General features: G+C 40.3%; 1 protein-coding gene and 1 non-coding gene across 2 annotated transcripts in view; one reads left to right on the forward strand and one right to left on the reverse strand.

Moving 5' to 3' along the window:
• LOC145411614 (uncharacterized) overlaps nt 1-13,006 on the forward strand; it is a 71,876-nt gene extending 58,870 nt beyond the window's left edge. The window contains exons 9-10 of the mRNA XM_080281623.1: nt 3,129-3,327; nt 12,422-13,006. Of these exons, the coding sequence (XP_080137749.1) occupies nt 3,129-3,327; nt 12,422-13,006 (784 nt within the window). The remainder of the gene's footprint in view (nt 1-3,128; nt 3,328-12,421) is intronic.
• Nucleotides 13,007-20,544: 7,538 nt separating this feature from the next.
• Nucleotides 20,545-20,664, reverse strand: LOC145411779 (5S ribosomal RNA). Its single transcript, XR_013899480.1, has one exon. It is a non-coding gene; the product is annotated as a 5S ribosomal RNA (ribosomal RNA).
• Between the last annotated feature and the right edge of the window lie 3,814 nt (nt 20,665-24,478).

Raw genomic sequence — 24,478 nt, forward strand, 5'->3', positions numbered from 1 at the left:
TCTAGTGGAATTTGTGCAGGGATGGGGTTGGTGATAGCCAGTACCCTCTTTAGGTACAAAATGTTCCACACGTACTGCATACATGGCTAGTGATGAGAAGGGTGGGTGGTGAACTGAATGAACGGAAGGCAGTGATTCATTACGTGTGTGTGGATGAGAGAATGAGAAAATAATTATGTGCTGGTTCGAGACCACACGGTGGTTGGGGGAGTGGACTCTGACCACCACTTGACTGTGGTGAAAGTCAAAGTACAATGTGATGAACGAATAGACGGAGATGGGCAGGAGGAGGCAATGCATATAAATAGGGTAGAGAGGTTGCAAATGGATGAACAAAACGCAGAGTATAAGAGACATGTGGAGGAGCGATTGGGTAAATATGATTTGGGGCAGATGGGGGAAGTGGAAGGTGTGTGCAAGCTATTCACAGAAGAACTCTGTGCAGCATGTGAGGTGGTGTGTGGGTTAGAGACGCCGAAAGGGGGTGCAAGGAACACCATAGTGGAATGAAGAGGTGAGACAAGCTGTGGCGCAAAAGAAGAAAACATATAATGAACGAATGGGAAGCAGAGATATGGAGGAAGCTGAGAGACGGAATAGAGAGTTGTATGTGGAGAAGATAAGTGAAAAAATTAGTAAGAGAGATTAAGCAGAGAGTGGATGAGGATTTTGGAAGAAACTTGAGTATAAAGTGGTGGGAATATAGGAAAATGTTCTGGGAGGAGGTAAAGAGAGTTAGACAGGGTGATGAAGAAGACAGTATGGGGGTGAATGAAAAAAATGGTAGACTGACAGTGGAGAAGGGAAAAAAAGTGAGACGATGGAGAGGAAATTTAGGGAACTGTTAAACACAGAGAATGAGAGTAACGCGAGTATAAATGGTTGGAGAATGGCTAGAAGGAGGGAGATGAGGTAGGAGAAAAAGATTAGTAGGATGGAAGTCGTGGAAGCAATGAAGAAAGTCAAAATGGAGAAAGCCCCACGAATTGACGTAGTGTGTGGTGAAATGTTGAAGCACAGGGGAGAAATAGCAGTAGAATGGATGCAGATGTACAGATTTGCCTGGGAGGAAGGTTGAGTCCCGGAGAATTGGAAGTCAGGTATAATTATCCTTCGTACAAAGGAAAATGGGAAAAAGAAATGTGTGGTACTCATAGAGGCATCTGACTTCTTAATGTAATAGGAACAGTACATGATAGGGTACTTATCAACAGAGTCAGGGAAATAACAGAGGAATTAGTTGGAGAAGAATATTGAGGTTTTAGGACGGGAAGACGTTGTGTAGGTCAGATATTCATCCTAAAGTGATTAGTGGAAAAGTTGGAGTTGTACGTGGCCTTCACGGATATTGAGAGAGCATATGACAGTGTGGACAGACAAGGAATGTGGAAACAATTCAGAATGTATGGAGTTAATTTAATATGAAGATGTTGAATGCCATGATTAAGAATGTATGGAGTTAATATGAAGATGTTGAATGCCATGAAGAGTATGTACGAGCGGGCTGGGGCTGCAGTGCGTGTGGAAGGTGAACTGAATGAATTTCTGTGTCTGAATGTTGGACTGAAACAAGGATGTGTCATGTCTTCATGGTTGCTCAATCTTTATATGGACTAAGTTATAAAAGAGACACAATATAGGGCAGTGGATGTTGGAACGGCCGTAATGAGGGAGGACAGCGTTTGAAATCTTCCTAAGCTGTTGTTTGCAGATGATGCTGTATTGATAAGTGAGGACGAAGGGGAGCTGCAAGGCTAGGTTAATGATTTTAGGAGAGTGTATAAAGTATGGAATCTAAAAGCAAATATAGGAAGTGTAAAGTCGTGGTTTTCGAGAGAAATGAAGTCACATAATGCACAGTGAGACCAGATGGTAAGGAAATGGAAAATCGAGTGCATTTATCTACTTGGGTAATGTGATGAATAAGTGCTTGAAAGGGTACATGTGGATGTGGCAAAGAGACTTAGGAGGCGTACACTGAAGTAGTTATGCCATGAGGAAAGGATGGCGAGCGTGAGACTAAAGAACAGAGAGTATGTGGGTGAGGTGGAGGCAGGGGAAGGAGAGGGAGACCGAGGACGTGATGGAGGGATCAAGTGAGGAGGTATATGAGAGAAGGGGATGTGAGCTGAGAGGAGGGCATCAATATGGGAGGGGACAGAGCGACATGAAGGCGATTGGTTTGTGGCTATCCCTTAAGTAATGAAGGTGCCTGGCCTGTATATATATATATATATATATATATATATATATATATATATATATATATATATATATATATATATATATATATATATATATATATATATATATATATATATATATATATATATATATATATATATATATATATATATATATATATATATATATATATATGTCTGTCTGTCACACACACACACACACACACACACACACACACACACACACATGCGTCTAGTTCCTAACCTTTATAGAGCAACAGTTACTGATAGCCTTATAGGTGAAGGATGAAAGAGGTCATTTAAACTCATTTGGTCGTCAGTGGGTACTCACGGGTGGAAATTATGCCTATGCTGATATAGCAGTTTTTATTCGAAATCAGCTTCCGTGAGTGAAAAATTAGTGATCCAGCAGGAGTAAAGTTTTCTGTGTAAGCGTAATATGCTGGAAAGGACTTAACGCAGTGGATTTACGGAGAGAATGAATAATACGAATTTCATAATGTGTCTAGATCAGAAGAACAGGGAGTGACAGAATGGTGAAGCCAAGAAGACGGAATGGCAGTGCGAAAGAATTTTTGAATCATATAATTCTTACAGAAGGATGAGAAACGTGTCTGGTAGACTGAAACTAGAATAGAAGTGGATTATAGGGGAATGATTCGCACTTAGGGGTATACATCAAGCAATAACTTAAGCACCTGCAAATTGATTAGCAGGTTCTAGTTGTGATTCATCATCATTGTCATCGTTTTCAAACCTCCATCTGCCCCTCCTCCTTCTCCTGTTTTTTCTTTTCTTCCTGTAATTTGGGTATATACTACTCAGATGACAGCAGCTCCATAACCATACGTTGATTGTGATTAGCCCTCTTCTTCTATTTTACTCGATAGGTATAAAAAGTAAATCGTCATCTACTTTATACAGATACCACGTTGATGACTGCAAGATCCGTAACCATACCATGGATAATATGAGCAACACCAAGTGCTACAATTACGTGCAGGCGCCCCGGATGAATGTGCAAGGCAGCTGCGTGACTCTCACCTACCAGCATTACTACTACATGAGCGACGAGGACTGTCTCAGCTATAGGAGTCCTCTGTGTGTCCTTAATGGCGAGCAGGTGTAGTAATAAGACTGCTCACTTTTTTTCAATGGACAGAGAGGAGTACTTACGGGCCGTATTATTAACCTCTTCAAAATTAGATTCTATTTTCACTTTTCTTGTTACCAACAGACATCTTTTGAACTTAGGAAGGGCCTCTATTAATGATGGAGCTGGAAAGATGCAGTAATGGGGAGTGCTGTACTCTTTTGAACTGGGCAGGTAAACACTTTTGCAAGTGCCCAGTATTTGACGGTCTGTACCTTATCATATTTCAGAAATTTTGATCATTAGTTGGGGGCTTTGCACTCTGAGTTTTAACCCCTTCATCATCATGGCGGATATATTATCGTATTCATGTCAACACCAGACAATTGCATTAAATTTCTTAATGACCTGTGTTATAAGTGCCGCCAGGTAACTTGCCTATTAAGCCCCGCCCCCCATCCACCATCGCCAGGAGAGTGGATCAGAAGGAGAGGGACCATGACTTTAGGAAGGGTGCAGGGATTAAGGAACAAGTTCCCTGACGGCGGGTGTATTTAATTAATGATGGAAGCTAAATCTACTCCGTCTAGTTCGAAAATGTGAAGTCACGGGGACTGCCGATTCTTTTCATCGACTTTTTAATCTTGCTAGCTTTAGACGACTTTTGTTAGCTTATGGGAGATTTTTCGAACAAAGGAGAGTTAAATATGAAGCTACATATATCCCTTCCATATGAGAGACCTTTTTTAAAGTTGCATAAAATCGTGTGGTGGTAGCAAAAATAAGACTATAAATACGTCAAGCGATTTATGGGGTTTAGGGCTGTATTATTAGCCTGCTGAGTCCATAACGTATTATCTGTTGTATTATTGGGTCCATCAGAAATTTCTGTTGAATTTTGGAAGGACCTTTAGTAGTAATGATGCTGATGAAGGCTATATTTATCCCTTCCAGTTCGAAAAGTCTCCCTAAAGGTGAATAAAATCGTCTGAGGGTAGCAAGAATATATTAAAAATGACGTCTTCAAGCAAAAAGAAGATATATGCTAAGAGCACCAAGGTATGGGTAGACTCTCAGGTGCCTTACGATAATTTCTGAAGCATGGTATAATGACAGACTCTGACTTTCCTATATCGTTACCTGCCAACACTGTGTAATGTGGTATGCAGGCTGATCACATCTTGCATCTATAAGTGTCACAGAGATGACTGTCAGATACTGGTGCTTGCTTTTATCTTCGGGTACTCAGTTTTAATGATACAGTCGTAACTCCTCACAAAGCTGGCATTCTTTGGCATAATTATTCTGATGGAAGAAAAAATGAAAATGACTGCATGCTGTCACACTTCTAGTTACCTACTAACTTTCGTATACTGATAATTCAATTGTCAACTGACCATTTTATGATAGGATAAATTTTAATGCATGTAGTCTAAACTATTTAGATCATGAATTTAAACCAGTGAGTCCATGGCGTATACTGTTAGCATATTCCTTCTACCTCCAGACGTATTTAATTAAATTACGAGAGTGCTCAAGCAGCTTAAAAGTGAATTAAGGATTTATATAACACATTCTGTTTACATCCTAAGGTTGAAAATGTCTTCTGGAGATATCAATGATAAAACTGAAAATTGAGTTATCGGGATGAAGAGTTAATTTCAAACAGGTAACGGCCATTACATATTGGGTTTCCATATTTAAACACCAATTTAGAGCCTTCTCACTCCGAGGACACACATACAGTCACACTCAAAGTGGCATAAGAGACTTTGTAACATCTTCCATAGTGTTTTATTGCACTCGTGTGGTAGCATGGCGGTATTTTAGTTTCCATCATTTGTGTGTGTGTGTGTGTGTGTGTGTGTGTGTGTGTGTGTGTGTGTGTGTGTGTGTGAACAGCATAACTCAAACAGTTTTCATGAGATTTGGATGAAACTTGGTGAAAAGTTGAGGGTCATAAGAGCATGTGATAAATCGATTTTGAAAACCATATGTCAGAGTCGAGGCCACAGGGCACAGTGAAAGGTTTGGCCCTCTGATCCATTGTAGGGTGCGGTTTTACGCGAGGCTCCTTCTTATGCTTTGATATTGATGTAGTTTCATCAGTAATACTGTGGTTACGTCCAAAGCCAACTGGAACACGAGCCACTTTCTGATTCAAATTGTCCGATCGTATAGGCTGGGGAGAGATTTACAGAGGATCACCTTGACTTGTTTTCTCCTCAGTTAAAGAAACTCCCTAACACCTCCTCCTTGGCGATTAATATTGGATTTGGATGTTTAATATCCTTGTGTACGTTATGTATGAAGAGTATGACGATTTTGGAAGGAATTATTTAACGCAGGAAATTTGAGTAAGCTGTAATAAACAATATAAATCACATAAGAAAAAGTCTCAGGGAGCTTCCATAACCAGCGAGAGTACGGGCTCTTGTTTCTCAATGCCATATTTCAAGCATCTCGTTTCGCACTGTCACCAAAAATATGAATGACACTGAAAATGAAATGCTCCGAACGAAGCCCAGTGAAGCAGGTGTTCCTCCAGCTATTCCCTTGTCCTTCATGATAAGACAGTTTGCATTTGAGTATGTCAGTTTCTGTCCTCAGGGTGACCAGGTCTCTAACACTCAACTCCGCTGACCCAATTTTCATTATATTCTTGCTTCCTCAAGTTGATCTTATTCCTTAGAGACTTCAAACAGGAGGGGTATAATATAGCACACATTAACCCTTTCAGTGTTACAGAAGCCTTTCCAGAGTTGAATAATATCATTCGATGGTGGCAAAGATATAATGATTAATATGTTATAGGAGTATACCTGTAGGTGTTAAGATGGAAAAGGGAAATTCTGAACAAGTAATCTAATAAATGCTCAAACAATTCTTAGCACATCTGATGACTCGTGATGACAAACAGCCAGTGCAGTGGCAAAAGTTGAATTGTTTTCTATTCCTGACGTTTGTTGCCTTCGATCCAAGTTAAATAAAGAGAGATAATTTTATTACTATAATATTCACTGCCATTCAGTTCTAATACATGTAGATCCACTGAGCTGATCTGGTACACAAGGGAGCAGAATTTCTACTCCCTCTCCACATAACCCTGGCTGAAAGGACGTGATAGCCAAGATTTCACACTGGCCTGTCGCTGGTGAATCGAAGCTTTTCCACACAGCACGAGTAAAGTGTCGTTTCTTAATGTTCCTCGTGCGGTTTAGCAATGCTTCGAATTACCACCTTATCAGTGAACAACAGTGGTATGAGTCCCTGGCTACGGGTTCTCTTTAGACATGTATAGAGACAGAACGTGAGTAGGAATTATGGATCATGACTATACAGTACATTAACATGGATTAAAAAGCTGCAGCCTCAAAATCAAGCACACAGTTGCCTTACACGGCATTACCATATTTCTCGGGGTGTAACAAGTGAATCCCAGGCTGGAGGTCTGTTTATAGCTAATATACAGTATCAGCAATAATAGTCATTAGTCATCAGTATGACAGGAAGGTCTCAAATACAGTTAAAAGACAAATATTATATTCTGCAACAATTATCTAGATGAAGGGATGGAAATATTCAGAAACCAGAGATGAAAAAAAGTACAGCAAAAAGAGAGCACTTGGGATGGGAGAACATTCCGATATCAATACCCATTACTACAACCCACATTACTCACAGAACATAGGTAGCTGATGGAACGCAGTAGTGTATACAGTGTGCTGTGCAGTGCTCCATTATGTGCTTAATGTTGCTTGGATCCATTCTACAAACGGGGCACATGTCCACTTGATTTTCCCAAACCGAAGCTATACTAATTACTGATGAGGGCTAGCTGATGTCCCAGTCCTAGCTAGGTGAAGTCGATCAGATCTATTTGAGGATACCTTTGACAGACTGATGTTGGGAGAGGGCGTTTGTGACATATTGTTCTGATCGACATTTAATACCCTGTGCGTGAAATAAATATGCAGATGCTTCTGCTTTGCTAGTGTTGAAATGTCTGGAGCGGCATGTTTTTGATAATGGTCTGGTAGTGTTTGTGGGGTCATTGTTTTATGTGTCCATTTGTATTATGCGGCTTTATCATGTGATGATGCAGGTGTTGTTTGTCTGAACGGGCTGTGACATAGAATTATGTAGCTCTCATATCAGAGTATTTTCTCACAGGGAGGACTAGTTTCAAAGTGTAAGCTGTGGTAGTGCTTTGGTATAACTTTTGGTAACGAAAAAAGCATTATTCTGTATGGTCGGCAAGGTGATGAAGTGTGTTAGATTAGACGGAAACTCAAGCCGAGGAGGAATAGTACAGCATTGATTAAATATATATTTCGCATAGTAGGAAAAGTGTTTCTTTTTGTTGGCTAAGGTCTGTCCTTGTACCTGTTTTGAGTCTGGGTGTACCGCCTCTTGAGTAATTGTATGTGGTTCCCTGAAGATGAATTCATTGCCATTATATCTCTCCAAGGATCTTAGTGGAGGGGGTGTGGAACATTGCTAAGTGTGATGTTAGGGGTGTACAATACCTTTCGTCATGATCGGTGCTGGTGATGAGAGCGGTGGTTGATTTGGCTGGAGCAATCGTCAGCCTGGTGTCCTTGACCCATGCCTGAAGTGTGATGTGTTGAGGTAGTTTATTTTTTTTCCCCATTGCGTTCATGCTGTCTGCAATATGATGTTTGGATGTTATAGTAATGGCATTTGCATATATAGCAATGTTGGTGGGTGATTGGAGTGTAGGAAGATCATGTATAAAGGTAAGATAAAGGTGAGGGCAGACATCATGGGTCGTTTAGCCGCTGTGCTCATCTCCATAACGAAGGCCTTTGAACCTGTTGCTGGCTATACACCCAATAATCTGGGATACAAGGCCACTGCTGACGATTACTCTAAACCCCAACCTAAGCTGGACAGTTTATGTTAAAACCCTTGCTAAAAATGCTTCTAAAAAAACTGGGACTTATGTACAGAGTTCGTGAGTTCTTCACTGACGAGCAGATGGCCACAAAATACATGTCATGTGTGTTCTCAGATCGAATACTGTTCACCACTGTGGAGTGGATGTGGAGCGGTTGCATTGAGGCAGTTGGACAAAATTCAAAATAAAGCCATTAGATTAATCAGTAATCCTGCCATTACGCAGGAACTTCCTCCATTATCAGTACGTAGAGATGTTGCTTCATTAGCATTATTTCATCGATATTTTTACCGTAAATGCTCTGATGAACTGGCTTCAATTATGCTTCCCCTTCACATTTTCTCCCGAAATACTCGGGCAGCTGGGAACGCCCATGAACTCACACTCTCTCCCCCGCAATGCAGAACCTCTGCTTACCAAAATTCATTTATCCCCAGAACTACTACTCTCTGGAATTCACTTCCTGGGAGTTGCTTCTCACAGACATTTAATCCACTTTAATTTAAATCCAGTTGTTATAAATATTTTATGAAATGAGGATGCCTTTAGGCACATGGACTTATTTTTTTTTCCTTTGTTTTTCCTTCCTCCATTCATTATCTATTAAAAAAAAAATCTAAGTTACCAGTCACCTCCCCTAGGTGTAACCCTTGTTACTCAGTTTAGCTAGTAACCCACAGGGGATGGATTGACACCTGAATCGAGTGACGCCAGCTGCCCTCACCGGGATTCGAACCATTGCGCTAACGGGCCGGCAGATCCACAGTCAACGATGCTAATCATCGGAATGAAGTCCTGTGGAAATCGTAGAGTGTAACATATGCTTGTCTAATAAACAAATTGGTGACAAGCCAGTATTTGGCGTTGCCATCCATGTTTGTGTTGTAGACTTTGGTGTTTGCGTCAGGATTGTGTGGGTGTTAAAGAGTTGATGTCATCAAATGCGTGTTATGTGGGATTGGTTAGTAAGGTACTGTATTTGCTCTAAAGCTGCACTGTGAAAGAGCAAGGGGGACACACGATGTAAATTGGTTATGAATTTTACGTTCATTTATCATGGATGGCGGACGCAGTAAAGTTATAAGTCTGTACCTAGTAAGGAGTGCTGGGTCCTTGTTGGGTTTATGTTTCCAAATGATGGGAATACTTCAATATGCGTAAGATACATTTCTGATGTTTGTGATGGCGTGGATGCTGTGTGTCTAATGTGTTTCGGGGGTAGACTGTTGATCTATCCGTATGTGAGGGCGTGGATACTGTGTGTCTTATGTGTTTCGGGTGTAGACTGTTGATACTATCCGGCCATGTGCTAGTAGAGTTCTTTGTTTTCTTGACGGTATTATGCTTCTGTTGAGGTGTGGGGGGCTACGTTTAGTGGAAAGGACAGCCTATACAGAAAAGATTGTTTTCCTGACTCGGTGCATGTTACTGTAAAGTGGCTTAAGTCTGCGTAGTGGTCCGAGAGAGTGTTTTCGTTTTCGTTTTCGTTTTTAAAGGCTCCAACATGCTTGCATGCATCGGCCTTGGTCACCTAATGGCGGCTGTCCATGCTGCACAATCCATTGCAGCTTCCCTGTTCAGTCCCTTAACCCTGAGATCACAATGACCTCGTCCCATGTCTTTCTCGGTCTACCCCTCAAATCCCCATCCCCAATATTAACACTTCTCACCTTCCTCACCCAATTATCACCCCCCATCCTCTCCACATGTCCAAACCATCTCAATCTGCTTGTTTTTTTGTTTTTGTGTGTGTGTGTGTGTTTTTTTTTTTTTTAGGAAGGATTGTATTGGCTGTTGAAGGCAATGACGGCTTGGATATTGGAGGTACATGACTGCGACTTAATGATGCTGATGGGTGTTTCGTAGAGCCGAGAAAGGCATGTGTGGAGAGGCTCAGTGTTTTAACACATTATTTTGTGTCTATTTTCCTTGTATATTTTTTAAATTGTATAGTGTTTAATTGCAGTGCTTGTGACATTGTGTCTTGTGTGTGGCAGACGAAAGTTGTATTTGAGTGGGTCCTTCTGTTTCATAAGGCGAGCACTTCCGGCATAAAGTTTGTGTTTTTGTGCTTTTGTTGCCTCGTATAAAATGGTGTTTGTCTGTGTTGATATTGTGTTTAATATCGTAATTTGCCTGCCAATAAAGGGGATGGATGTGTTGTTTAGTGTGCTAAAGTGTTGCTCTGTTTCCTCTGAGTATTTTGTCTGGTCTACTTTTTTGTAGTTTACGCAAATAATATGTGAGTATAAGTGATGAGGTCTCCTCCATGGCCATAATTTCTGTCTTTGTGGATGTGCGACCCTGACTGGTGTGGGGAGCCTAGTGTGTCCATGAAAGCATTGTTGTTTGTAGGAGTCCAGTGTGTATGTTGTGTGTACAGTATGTAAAAACTGTTCAGTCTGTTGTGTTTTGATGTGGAAACCAACATTTAGTTGTAATATGCGAATGCTGAGTGTTTGAGGAGGGGTGCATCTGGTGTGGGTGTGTGTGTTTTAGCTGTAGTGTTTGTGGGCAAGGCTTTGTAGTGACAGTAGTTGTGTGAGTCGAGAAGTTGTTCGAGATGGCCGGAGGAGTGGTGTTTGGTGCGACAGGAACAGTGTTTGAGGAACTGTTGTATCTGTCACATTCCCACGTGCTGTCGTGTTGTTTGGCTTTTGTAATTGTCGTGCATGTGTGTTGAACCATTGTCTGCAAGAATTTCACTGAACAGATCCCCGTGAATGTTCAGTGCCCGAATAATGTAGAAAGCAGATAGGAAAAATATATTGTTTGAGGCCCGGAAGAACTCTCAATGTCTCCAGCAACTGTAAAGAGGAAGGTAATGACTGGCAGAGAGTCATTTCACGTCGTGCAATAAAATGGTGTAGAGAGTACAGATAGTTGCCGACTGGTGGAATACGGCGCCCCGCCAAGATGGCCGAGATCCTGTTCGTGGGACACAGGGACGGATGGGGAAATTCGGCTCCCACTGGAGGTTCCGTTGTTCTTCCTCTCCTGGGGTACACAGCGCCACCTCGATTATAATCCCTTCCAAAACAGGAATGCACACTCCCAACAAAAAGTTCTGGACAATCTGGGTACAATGGGTGCGAGGATTGGCAATGGAATTGCCATCTCTGAGTAATTCTTCTACCAAAATGCGACTTTATCGTATGTCATTACACTCTTGTATGGTCCCAAACATTGACCCCACAAACATAATATTTCGCTGTTATACAACCAAGACAGATGATTTTAGAATCTCCCTTGATTTAATTGAACTGCTTGGTGCTTAAATAATTAGAAAAATTTTTGACGGGTATGTACGTAACTGGAACTGCATGGCCTCCAAGCTGTCGGCCTGACAGAGTTCGAATGGATGTCAAAGACCTGACAATGTGAATGCCATGAAGGCGCCTAATTAGACCTACTGTGTACTGACCTGACTGGACCTTAATCGTCCTGAATTGATATGAACAAACATGACTGAGTCTAAATGGATATGAACAGCCAAAATTGACTTAAATGGTCTGACTGAGACTAAACTGAACCTGAAAGGCTCAGAACAGGCGTAAAAGACCAAGATGAGAATAACTGAACCAGAAGTCATTTGAAAAGCCCTGAAATGACTGAACACGAATGGGTGTGAACGATCTGAGTGGTACTGAGTGACTGAAATGAAGTGAAATGACATGGATGTGCCTGACTGGATGCGATTTATACCTGAACACTGGCTGGACCTGAAGGAACTGGAACTGACTGAGTCTGGACAAATGTGTCCCTAATCCCTAATTTAAAGCATCTAACTAAAAACAGTTACTTCAGAGAGTACTTGAAACAGAAATGTTACAATCCAGTGAGACAAAACATAAACTCGTCAGACTTCATTCAGCCAACTCCTTTCTGTCCACCAATATTAATTCAAATACAAATCACACATAGCTCACACTTCCCCCCCCCCCACACGTATACACTGTTTCTGTTAAAAATATTTTCATTCGGGGAGAAAGAAAGGATGTTTGCAATCTGAACGGGTTAACTAAGACTGAATCTTACCTCTTTATTCCAATGGCTCCTCTAGTCAACTGGTTACCTTGTCTATCCTGAGCTAGAAAATAGAAAAGTTTTCCTTGGACTCAAAACTATAAAATGTTGATGTAAGAACGGTAATCAATGACATATCCATGATTCACATAGAACAGATGCCCTTGTCACTCCCAGGATGATCCCGGCAACGATAACACCAGCATGGGAGGAGAAAATGAACAGAACGAGTCTGATCACAAAGGGAGTGGTGAGAGTAGAGACAGCGGTAACCAAGCGAGTGGCAACAGTTACCAACCTGTTTCCAGGATCAGCTCTCGTCCCCGGGAAAATGGGAACAACAACAGCTCCGGATACCAAGAGAATGGAACCAACACTTTAGTTCACCAGGATAGTAATATTGGAGGTGAAGATACTGCCGACAGTAATGACGCTGTCGACGGTAATAACCCTGTCGACGGAAATGACTCGGTCGATGGAATGGGGACACACAGTATCACATTTCCTTCTAATGAGGGACACCATCCAGAAAACAACCCCAGCATGAAAGACACTGGTAAGAACTCTGGCTTCCGCTACTCCGTGATAAACGATTTAACTAATTTCGGTCACGAAGAGAACATTACTGACTCTGGCACACAGGGTACTTACTATGTGCTTCTACCTGACGGACGGCGCCAGAAGGTGACCTATAATGTCAGTGGTGGTTCTGGCTTCGTGGCAGAGGTCGAATATGAGGATGAGCATAAGGGATCCAACTGATAAGTGTTCATATTTTACATAACATTATTTCATGTCAGTCCTCAGCAGCCAGTGTGTTCTGTAATAAAAATAACAGCTCATTGCTTACAACTGTTCCTTAATGCAACACTCAGTCGTAAATCGCACCTAGTACATAATAATTGCTATTATTTTTCTTCCATCATTGTGAGGTGCTTAAGTGGGAAACACTGCACAGTAAAAAATCGATAACAAATGTAACTTTCATGTGACTATACCATTAAATGCAATTGGAAATTTGTTGATAGGTCTCCTACGTTATATATTTTTATATCCTATTTCTAAACTCTGCCCACTCCATCTACTAATGGTAAAGGAATTTAGGATGCTACTGAGGATGGTAATGATGAGTCTAAGCCTTACTGAAATAAAACTTTAAAATTATGATTATGTCCAAGAAAAGAAAATTTTGCTATAAACTGAGTTTTATTCTGAGACTTTCTATTCCTTTCACCTTGAGGGCGCATTAATAAATTTAAGTCTTGCGTTAGTTAGAAGAAAAAATATAATGAAGTCTTGAGGATGGAAATATTATTTCAGATCCTCTTAGACGAAGGACGGACTCTCGTATTTTAGATAAGGATTAGATATGAAAAAAAAAAAAAGCATCGTACAGAAAAATTCAACCCATTCAGTCAAGTCTTTTATTATCGCCTGCCTGTACAATCCGGGTGATAATGTTTTTTCCCGCCTGTGTGTGTGTGTGTGTGTGTGTGTGTGTGTGTTCCCATAATATCTCATGAACGGCCTGAACTATCATGAAACCTTCAGAGTATCAAGATATGGCCAAAATCTTGGCCGAGTTTGAAACTGGGCAGTCGGAGTCAAGGTCAAGGTCACCAAAATGGATGCCAAAGGTCAACTAGTTTTTGTCGCCCGCTTTTAGCTCCTGAACGACTTGAGCTATCAACATGAAACCTTCAGCATATCAAGATATGGCCAAAATCATGGACTTGGCCAACAGCATATTCTGGTGGGCAATTAGCATTCGGCTCCCGAATGCTTTTTAATCTTTAAAGAGTATTCTTGCTATCTTTAGACATTTTTTTTAACTTTTGGATAAGCCATTTGTAATTTTGGTTATTAGAAACAATAGCTTCATAATAATCTGGACCAGGATATACAAGAATACTTATGATCAAATCTCTGTCGTAACACAGGCTTCAATATGCAGGAGGGACTAGGAGGTTGTAGAATCTTTTTTTGTCCTAACCCCATGGATGTATCGTAAGTTACTACACGAAAGTTGCAGCAAATTGTAACTGTTTTCTTCAAGAAGATCAAGGAGAGGTGTACAAATCTTCCCTTACCTAGTTCTTCCTGAAAACCAAATCTAAGTTACGAAGAGGGATCGATTGTAAAAATGTCTGAGAATCTCACCCCCGAGTTTTCATTAAAAAAAAAAAAAAAAAAAAAAAAAAATATATATATATATATATATATATATATATATATGTATATATATATATATATATATATATATATATCCGTGGCACCCGACGGGATGCATAGGGCCTCGATGAACTCTCTTCACCAATATGTGTCTCTTGCCATCTCCTTTAGGTTCCACCAACACTCCTCTCCTGCTTCTCTTTTCGTTGTCCTCAGCCAGGTTTCCCTCGGCCTACCTCTACCTCTTCTTCCTCTAGCAATCCACTCTGGCACATCCTGTATTAAACTGCCGTCTTTTCTGTATATGTGCCCCAGCCACTTCCAGCGAGACAGTCTCACATATTCATTAATTGGTTCCACTCTCGTAATATCCCTTACTCTTGCATTAGTAACTCTGTCTTGCCACTTTACCCTAAGAATCCTTTTCAGTGTTTTATTCTCAGATCCTAATACTTTCTGATCTGTTGCAATTGTACTGTATCATGACTCATGCCCATAAATTAAAATTGGTCTAGCCATGGACTTGTAAATTCTTACTTTAGTATGTACCGAAAGCATATTATTATTCCAAACAGATATCAACATTCCAGCAGCTCGCCAAGCATGTCTAATCCTCTCCTCAGTTTCACTGTTTAATGATCCATTAGATGATACAATCGTTCCCTGATATTTAAAGTTTCCTACATTCTTCACCAAATTATTCCCAATTACACAATCGATTTGGTTCTCCACGTTCATTTAATAATTTCAGTCTTTCCACAATTTATTACCAATCCCACTTTTTCTCCTTCCTCCACCAGACAATCAAGCACCCTCTGCATCTCGTAAATACTTCCGCAAATCAGTACAATATCATCATCATAGTCCAGATCCATCAGCCTCTAAATTTCTTTCCAGTTAATTCCTACACTTGTTCTCTTGACAACCTTTCTCATAACATAATCCATAACCAAAACAAACAGCAATGGCGAAAGAACTCCTCCTTAAATCACTCCTGACCCAACTTCAAGTGGATCACTCAAAGAAACATCCACCATTACCTTACAAAAAGTACCTTCATGCAGGTTTCTAATAATATTTACAAACGTTTCTGGTATACCATAGAATCTCATAATTTTCAACATAGCTCCGCGTGAAACACTATCAAACGCCTTTTCAAAATCCACAAAACATATACTAAGTGGCATTTTCATCTCATTAGCTTGTTGCATTAGATGCCTTACAATAAAAATCTGATCATTACAACCTCGACCCTTTCTAAATCTCGCTTGTTCTTCTCTTAAATTTTTTTTCAATTACTGGCTCTATTCTGTTCAACAAGATTTTGGAAAAGACTTTTGCAGTTACAGGTGTCAAAGTTATCCCCCTCCAATTGCCACACACACTTAAACCTCCCTTTTCTAGTATTTTTATAATCACTCCATTTTTCCACTCTTCTGGAATTCCATCATTATCCCAAGCCACATTAAAATGTTTCAAAAGCGCATTCATCAACTCCATCATTTTCCACCTTAAGCATTTCAGGAAATATTCCATCCTCTCCTGGGGCCTTAAAATTCTTTAACGCCCTTATAGATTTTGCTACCTCTTCCAAAGTTATATCCCCTGTTTCTATCTGCAAATCTCTCTCGGCTGACAAAATGTCCTCATCAGTTGGGATTGGTCTATTTAAAACAGATTCAAAATGCTCTTTCCATCTTCCTTTTTTATCCAAATCTTTAGTCATCAAATGACAATTTCTATCTCGTACAGGTATTTCCTTCCTTCTCTTTTCAGTCCCAGTTAACTCCTTTATGGCCTGATACGCCGCTCTTGTGCTCTGACCGTCATTTTTACTTAATTTAATGTCTGTCTCTGTTGCCTTTTCATCATATAGCCTCCTCTTATCACGTCTAACGAGTCTTTTTACTTCAGAATGTAAACTCCAGTACTTTGTTCTGAGTACTTCAACTACCTGTCCATCAACATGTTCTTCACTTTTTAACTTCGCCTCTTTCCTTTCCTGAATTGCATTCCATGTTTCATCTGACATCCACTTTTTCCTTCTCGCTTTTCCCTTTTTCTTAATAGTAACCTTAGGACTCTCATGCAAAACCTCTTTTACCCCTCTCCACATTTGATTAATATCATTGTCTTCAGATTCCATCAAAGTCTGCAGGACTAGAAACCTGTTCCTACATTCCCACCGAAACTTTTCCTTCGTGTTCTCATCACTTCTCAGCTCATCAAAATCATAATTATTACCTCCTGTACAATTGCCATTAACGTTTCTCTTAAGTTTTATTTTCATCTTTGACACAACAAGTTGATGATCACTATCTATATCTGTCCCCCTCCTTACGCAGACATCTTGCAAATAGCTCCTATGCCTTCTGCTAATTGCACTGTGGTTAGTCTGGTTACAATATTTACCACATGGTGATATCCAAATAGTTTTATGTATTTTTCTATGCTCAAAGATAGTTCCACGAATCATAAGGTCATTTGCCAAACTAAAGCTTCCAAGTCGCACCCCATTTTCGTTTCTTATACCAACACCCTCCTTACCCATACAATCTTCAAAGCCATCCCTACTACTGCCAACAATCGCATTAATTTTTCTTTTTATAAATAACGGAATGGAGGAAGGAAAAACAAATGAGGAAAAAAAAATAATCCATACACCAGATTACTGGTGTCCTCTGTTCATAAAATATCTGTAACAGTTAGACTTGAACAGCTGTGGGTTGAAATTTGGAGGGAAACGACTCTGGGGAAGCGAGTTCCAGACAGATGCAGTTCGGGGAATGAAAGAATTCTGATACTCAGAAGTTCTGCAATATGGCTGAGTGACATTCCAGTCATGAGCTCTACCAGATGCCCGTGTAGCACGAGGGAAGGCATGGAGAGGTGGCACCATGGACGCAACTTCGTCTGAGCATTTGCCAAAAAAGTATCTGTAAAATAATGCAAGGGAGGCAACATTCCTTCTTACTTGCAGGGGAGGTATAGTTTATATGTAATGACAGGGTTGTTAATGATTCTAACAGCTTTGTTCTGAATTTTGTCTAGTTGTCTTCATGAAACCTCTCCACAACCATTCCACAAGGGTGGGCAATATTCAAGCTGAGAGCGCACATGACTGTTATAAACTATAGCTAACTGCTTATCGGCGAAGAAGTTACGGACTCTGTACAATAATCAAAGTTTCTTTGAGGCGGTTTTAGCAAGTGATCTGACATGAGAGGTCCAGCTGAGGGCACTGTTAAGTGAGACGCCAAGAATTTCAATCACCAATGCAAACTAACACATCATGTCTTACCACTCTATTCACTACATCCTGCAGCTTCTCATAAAAGTCATCCTTCTTTTCATCAGCAGTCTCTTTTGTCAGAGCGTACCGTACAACCATACTGATATTGCCATGGTCAGGTTTTAAACGAGCATAAAGCAAGCGCTCATTATTTGGTTCAAACTCACATAGTGCCTTACAAGCATCTGTACTCAGCAGTAAGCCTACTTCTTGGTAATGAATTCCATCACTCTTACCAGAAACCAACATAGTAATACCATCTTCCAAATTCATTTTATCATCTTCAAGCAACCACGTTTCTGTATGAGCACAAATATCCATCATGTATTCCTTGAACACTGAAATAAGTTCTTCCATTTTACCAGCCTGATATATATATATATATATATATATATCTATATATATATATATATATATATATATATATATATATATATATACCGTTATGTTTGCTTATTGCCATAGTAGTATGTAATATATCAGTATAGGGAAAGAGTTCAGGTGAGTCGTCCGTATGTCCTCGTGCTCTACCATACAATTTTCCTCCATCTTTGCCGGGGTTCAATGTCGCAAAGAAAAGGAGAAAGGATATCATGCAAGGAAGCCATATAAAATAAAACTATTACATTATGTCGTGAAAAATACCATTCTCTTCTCTGTCATCCTTCTTTGACCCCGGATTTACACTCTCATGATCAGGTCCTTCTTCTAACCCGCACATCATTAGCATTAGGTGTTGTTATAGCCCTTTGTTCATCTGAAATGTGAACCCAGTGGACTGCTGGTTGAAGTTCTCCTTCTGCAGTCCATCTTCCTCCTTTTGGGGGAGTTGAGGGATATTTGTTTATCCGAGCAATGAAACCATCTGATTGTATCGGTGCCATCACATGAAGGCATCCCTCTCCAGCACCCTAGAAAATAAATTTACAGAAATAAAACTACTTAAGAAAAACATTTGCACTCCTCCTCGCCCTCCTTTACATTACCAAAAAAAAAAAAAAAAAAAAATAATAATTTTCTTCTCTTAAGTCCCACTGTTTTTCAGAAAGAACAAGAGATAAGAAACTAGCCATTCCTCGTGCTTCGCCAAAAAACAAATATGATTTTCAACAGAGTATCGTTTGTAAATACGTCTGTGAATCTCACTCACTTGAGCTACAAACTAGAGGACAAGGCTTCCAGTTTCTTGTCTGTGTGCGTTACTCTTGCGCTAAGACAGTAGCTGGGGATGTGGAGAAGAAAAACTATTGCACAAAATTGTTTGGTGACTATTGATAGACAGTTATGGCCTTTACGGAATAATTAGTATGTGAAGAACACGGTGAATAAAGAGAGAGTCAAGAATGTATTGATGATTTATCGATCGGAATATGTCAGGTACGGATGTTAAAAGTAGAAAAAATTAAATCTGTTGTTTAAATGGGCCTAGAGAAGGAATGCCACAGAGATTAGGAGGCATTGTTGAAGCTATTTGGAATACACGTAGCGAAAAGCTAATTATCCCCAGTTATCCACAATATGTATATCAAGTAAAACATCTGTGAGAATACATAGTGCGTCAAGTGAGAAGTGCTGCCTGAATGTTTGGACTGAAGAACAGGTATATCGTGTCGGTATGGCTGTTTCGTTTGTATTCTGATCAGTGGGAGAGATCAGAGCGAGGACAGGGCTGACTATGTTTCTCCTTTTGGATAGTGCAATGATGGTAGCAGATGAAGACTGAAAGTTTTGTCGTGTCGGGAAAAAAAAATCATAGTGCATATTCTAAAAAAAAAAAATGTTGAAAATATTTGTAGGGAAGATCGAAGTGCTGGTATCTGGGATAGACACATAGACGAAATCTGAGCTGCGACTGATTTACAAAAACGGAAAATGTCAGTGTGCTAAAGAATTTTTAGTCAGTGTTGTGAAAAAGATGATTACAAGCGTAATGGTGTAAAACAATGATGTCATCAAGAAGATAAAGAGCAGCTTCACCGAGAGCAGTGATTATGTGCTCGAGTGTCGCCGTGGGACTGAAGAATGTCTGGTAATTCAGTTTCTTCTCGTATAAACGTTTCGTCACTTATAAAAAGCAATGAATCTTGGACGACGATTGAGGGTTATGAATAAAGAATAGAAACTGTTGAAAAAAGTTAGCTCAGCAGTGACTGTGGTGTGATAAGGAGGGAAATTTGGGCAAGAGAAAGCGAAGCAGAGGGTGATGTCGATTGTTGAAGATAAAAGGAAATAAAGCAGTCCGAGATGGTTCGAAAAGGCACTCCCTACATACTATAGAGTTATTCATCAGATAATTATAAGGATAAAGAGATCTATAGATGAAGAAGTGTGGCTAACTGGGCTGCAAAGTAGAATGGAATTAAATCTACCTACATATTAGATTTACTCCATTATTCAGACAAGATACTAGCCATCTACTGTATTTTAATAAAGACCTAAATATATGCCCCGTCTCATGAAAAAAGTAATGCTAACTCAGTGTGTTCATACATGTTACTCCATTAGTACCGTAGGAGTCTGAGGAGCAGATTTCCGTTCTGTATACCATTCTTGCACTAAAGGTTAACTTTGATTTTCCCAGGATGAACATTCCACCATAGTTTTCTCATTTTTTTACTCGATATTATCTCGGGCTATCCAAACTTAACCTAAAAGATGAACCTAACCGAGAAACCAGCAAAGGAAATACAAAGAAAACAAACCTAACCAATCCTACAGTTTCATTCATTCATTGCCAGACGCCATGTATCCCAAACGGGGTGGCCAAGGGCTTAGAGTTAACTGTTTTACAGGGAGAGGCACTAATCCTCCACCAACCCCACTTGACACGTAGGGATGCCAACAGCATCTGGTGTTCCCAGGCGGTCACCCATCCAAGTACTAACCAGACCCAACGTTGCTTAACTTCGCTGATCGGACGGGAAGCGGTGTACTCAACGTGGTATGGCCAGTTTCCTGGATTTAAAAAAAAAAATAAAAAAATAAAAACGTGCAAAAGTTGTACACAGATCGGAATTCAGCGTTCGAGGATAGGCTGCTAAACTTCAGAGATTTGAGGGAAAAGTGGCACTTGTCCCAGGGTTATACTATAATATCAACAAATACCATTCATACCTCGGACGATAACGTTTATGGACTGCAGCCTGTTGGACCGCCTTATCCTGAAAGACCACCATGTAACTATTTAATAGGTCTCGACATTACAACGGCAGCCAAATGTACTGTTCCAGAGTCTGTCTTCTTTCTTTCAAGAACTTTCCAGTTTGTACCATTCTTTCATTTCTTTACCACCTCACTTAAACTTGGTACAACTGTCTCTCTCTCTCTCTCTCTCTCTCTCTCTCTCTCTCTCTCTCTCTCTCTCTCTCTCTCTCTCTCTCTCTCTCTCTCTTATAAATTATTTTATGGGGCCAAAAGTAAAACGATGCAGACAGACAATCTTTGGGAACTAATTTTCTTAGCTGTTTATTAAACATTAAGGCAATCTGTACACAGGCATGTCAGTGTACTGCTACTGTGTGGGGACCATCCTATAATTCCTTGGTAATGTTTACAATCTTAAACTGGCAATATGATCACCAACCACTGAAATAAATGGGATCCGTTTAAAGGAAGCCATTTGCATTGTTCTTCAGTGTAGATTAACCCGAAAGCAACACTACATGGGGTGAATGAATGACAGGCACTACCACCTACTACGTTTTGTTGAATGTTATTATATTGTGCAATGAAAGTGGATAGTATTGAACAATATCTGCCAGACGAAATGTTGAAGAAACTTTCAGGTTCAGCGAAAGTCATTCTGAATGATATCAGAGAAAGATATCCATGGCATGATATGTTTTTCCCATTATAATAAAAAACAGCATCGTCGTGATATTGTCATAACATATCTTCTTCAACATACAGAATGTCGTAATGTTTGTCAGTTCTCTTTGCTACTGAAGTTTTAGTTTCTGTACGGTAAAGAGATTCGACTGATACGGGTGAACATATTAACAAATATACAACTCTAGAGATGGAATGAACAACAGCTCTCACGTTGATGATGAGGTTTGGAGGCTGCAGGAGGTGGTAAGTACAAGTGATGTTGGATCGTTATATCATGGTGACTGGTAGTCGGTGGACATCCATGAGTGTGATGTACGGCTATGCGTGTTTTTTTTTTGTTTTTTTGTGTGTGTGTGGTGTTTGTTTTTTAATATAGCCACTGTCTGGTGGCTCTTGGCGACCTATCATTCGTATGGTTGTGTGTCCTGGTGCTGCCGTGGCAGGTACTGGTCCTCACGTAATGGTTGACTGTCTTCTGAAATAATTCATTTCATGTGAAATAATAAGTGTTGCTGGAAGAGTGTAGTAATTGCTAAGAAATGAACAAACTTAATCTCGAGGAAATTCTCGATGAGGAAACGACAGCACAGTTAACGTGATAGTGCAGTACTTTCTCTCACATGCTAGCAACACATTAGCGTCAGGGAAATAGAGAGAAAATTGCATAATCATGTACCAAACGATGATACATGATCAGTTCCTCAGGATACACCCATACTCCGTGGTGTTGTTAGGTGGTAAGGCTTCGGGTCACCCGACCTCGTTAACTATTTGCTCGAAGATAGCGTGAGCTGTGGTTAGAGTAGTGAAGTTTCTCTCATGAAAATTAAGATGCAATTGCCGAGGGTGTTTGAGATTATGATAATTTTATTATATCCTTCATACATCGGAAATGATTCTGTGACGTCAAGTGCAAATTGCTGCCAGAGACAGATGATAAGGTGTCTAACAAGGGCTAGCTGTGTAGCTGTGGATATACAATAACACATGGGCATAAAACTTGTAGAGAGGATGGGGACCCTCCTGCAACTGGACCGTGGTAATACTGTGAGTAATCACCTCTTCGACAGTTCAAGTAATCCTGAACCAAGCAATATTATACCTATAGTTACCGCCAGAATACTCAGTCTTTACATTGAATTTGCAGTTATTTAAAAAATATGAAAACTGAAAATGCAGAAGATTTTAAATAATTAGAACTACCAAACACGGGTTTAAAAACTGGAGGGAATGGGATGATGAAATAGTGCCAGATTTTGCTACAAGTAACGCATTGGGTTATTTTCCTTGTCCTACTGTTATATAACCGATATTTTGCTCTACAGTACATAATATAGTTAATATACACGCAGTTTTATCAGCTCATTTCCCTCGGTTTTGGCTCTCTCTTCTCTCCGAATACTCCTTGGTCTTGGAATTCACCCCCCCCCCCTCGGAAATATGAAAAAATCAATGCCACTGGGAAAGACAATGGTATGTCAGGATCAAATGTTTGCAGTTAGTAACCCATTCAGACAGGTGGCATATTTTATTGCTTTATTCTTTTCGCCATCAGGCGAAGTACTGCAGAGGGATGCCTTCACGTGGTGGCACAGATATAAGCAGACGGTTCAACAGCCAGATTCCACAAACGTCCTTCAGCTAGCTCTCTATCCCTCGAAAGAAGGATGCGGTGGACTGTTGAATGGCAATTTAAACCTGCATTTCACAGGGTTCACGTTTTAGATGGTCATGTGGTTGAAACTATTTTTTTTATAGTACTTCCCTTTTGCTATTTTATTTACCTTTTGGAAGATCGGCGAATGGGTTGGTGATAGATACATCGAACACCCTCATTTACAGTTCTTTCACCACAATTGTGCCCAGAGTTTTGCCTTTGTACAGCGTCATTCACTTATCGTACCTCAGTGGCAGAAAGACAATGCTGCGGTTCTACGTTACATGGCACTTCTTCATGACGAACGTCATGCTCTAGTGTTAATCTGTGGTTACATCTTATCCTTCGAAATGGAGAAATTGTAATTTCAGGCCAAGTTAAAGAGCAGAGAAACGTTGTGAAATTAATACTATCACGTTGGATGGTAGTAGTAGTAGTAGTAGTAGTAGTAGTAGTAGTAGTAGGAGCAGCAGCAGCAGCAACAACAACAGCAGCAGCAGCAGCAGCAGTATTAGTAGTAGTATGTAGCAGCAGCAGTATTAGTAGTAGTAGTAATAGTAGTAGTAGTAGTAATTGTTGTTGTTGTTGTTGTAAGAGTAGTAGTAGGAATGAAAAAGAAAAAAATAGATACTATCGAGAAAAGCCCCAAAATGTGGACCACGGTCGATTCACTTCCAATGTGTTCACAACATCAGGCGGGATGGGTCCAGAGGTGGAGGGATTTTACACCTTTTTTTTTTTTTTTTTTTTAATGCGAGGAAGAAGGAACCAAAGGCCATGAGCCCGCAGTAACAGTTCCCTCCAAGAGAAAAACAAAATACAATAGAGAGCCAAATTCAAGATCCGATCATTTTGAGATGCCTGGACACACTGCTTTTGAAAGACTGGAGATCATAGGCAGCAGGAAATACAGACAGAGGGAGACAGTTCCAGAGTTGACCTGTTGCATAAATGAAAGACTGGGAGTAACGGTTAACTCTTGCATTAGAGAGTTGGACAGAAAAGGGATGAGATTTGCTGCCAGACGGGTGCTACGCGCCCGTCGTAGAGGTGGAGGAATGCAAGCAGACAGTTCAGAGAAGCAGTGACCATTAAAGTAGCGATAGAAAAGAAATAAAGATGCAACATTGCGGCGAAGAGACAGAGGTTGAAGGGAGTCAGTAAGAGGAGGAGAGTTAATGAGACGAAAAGCCTTTGACTCCACCCTATTGAGGAGAGCTGTATGTGGGGAGCCTCCCCACACATGAGAGTTGTACTCCACACAGGGGCGGATAAAACCCCT

Source organism: Coenobita brevimanus, chromosome 90 (genome assembly GCF_032717465.1).
Source record: "Coenobita brevimanus isolate Jiangsu-jjx chromosome 90, ASM3271746v2, whole genome shotgun sequence".
Lineage (NCBI taxonomy): Eukaryota > Metazoa > Arthropoda > Malacostraca > Decapoda > Coenobitidae > Coenobita > Coenobita brevimanus.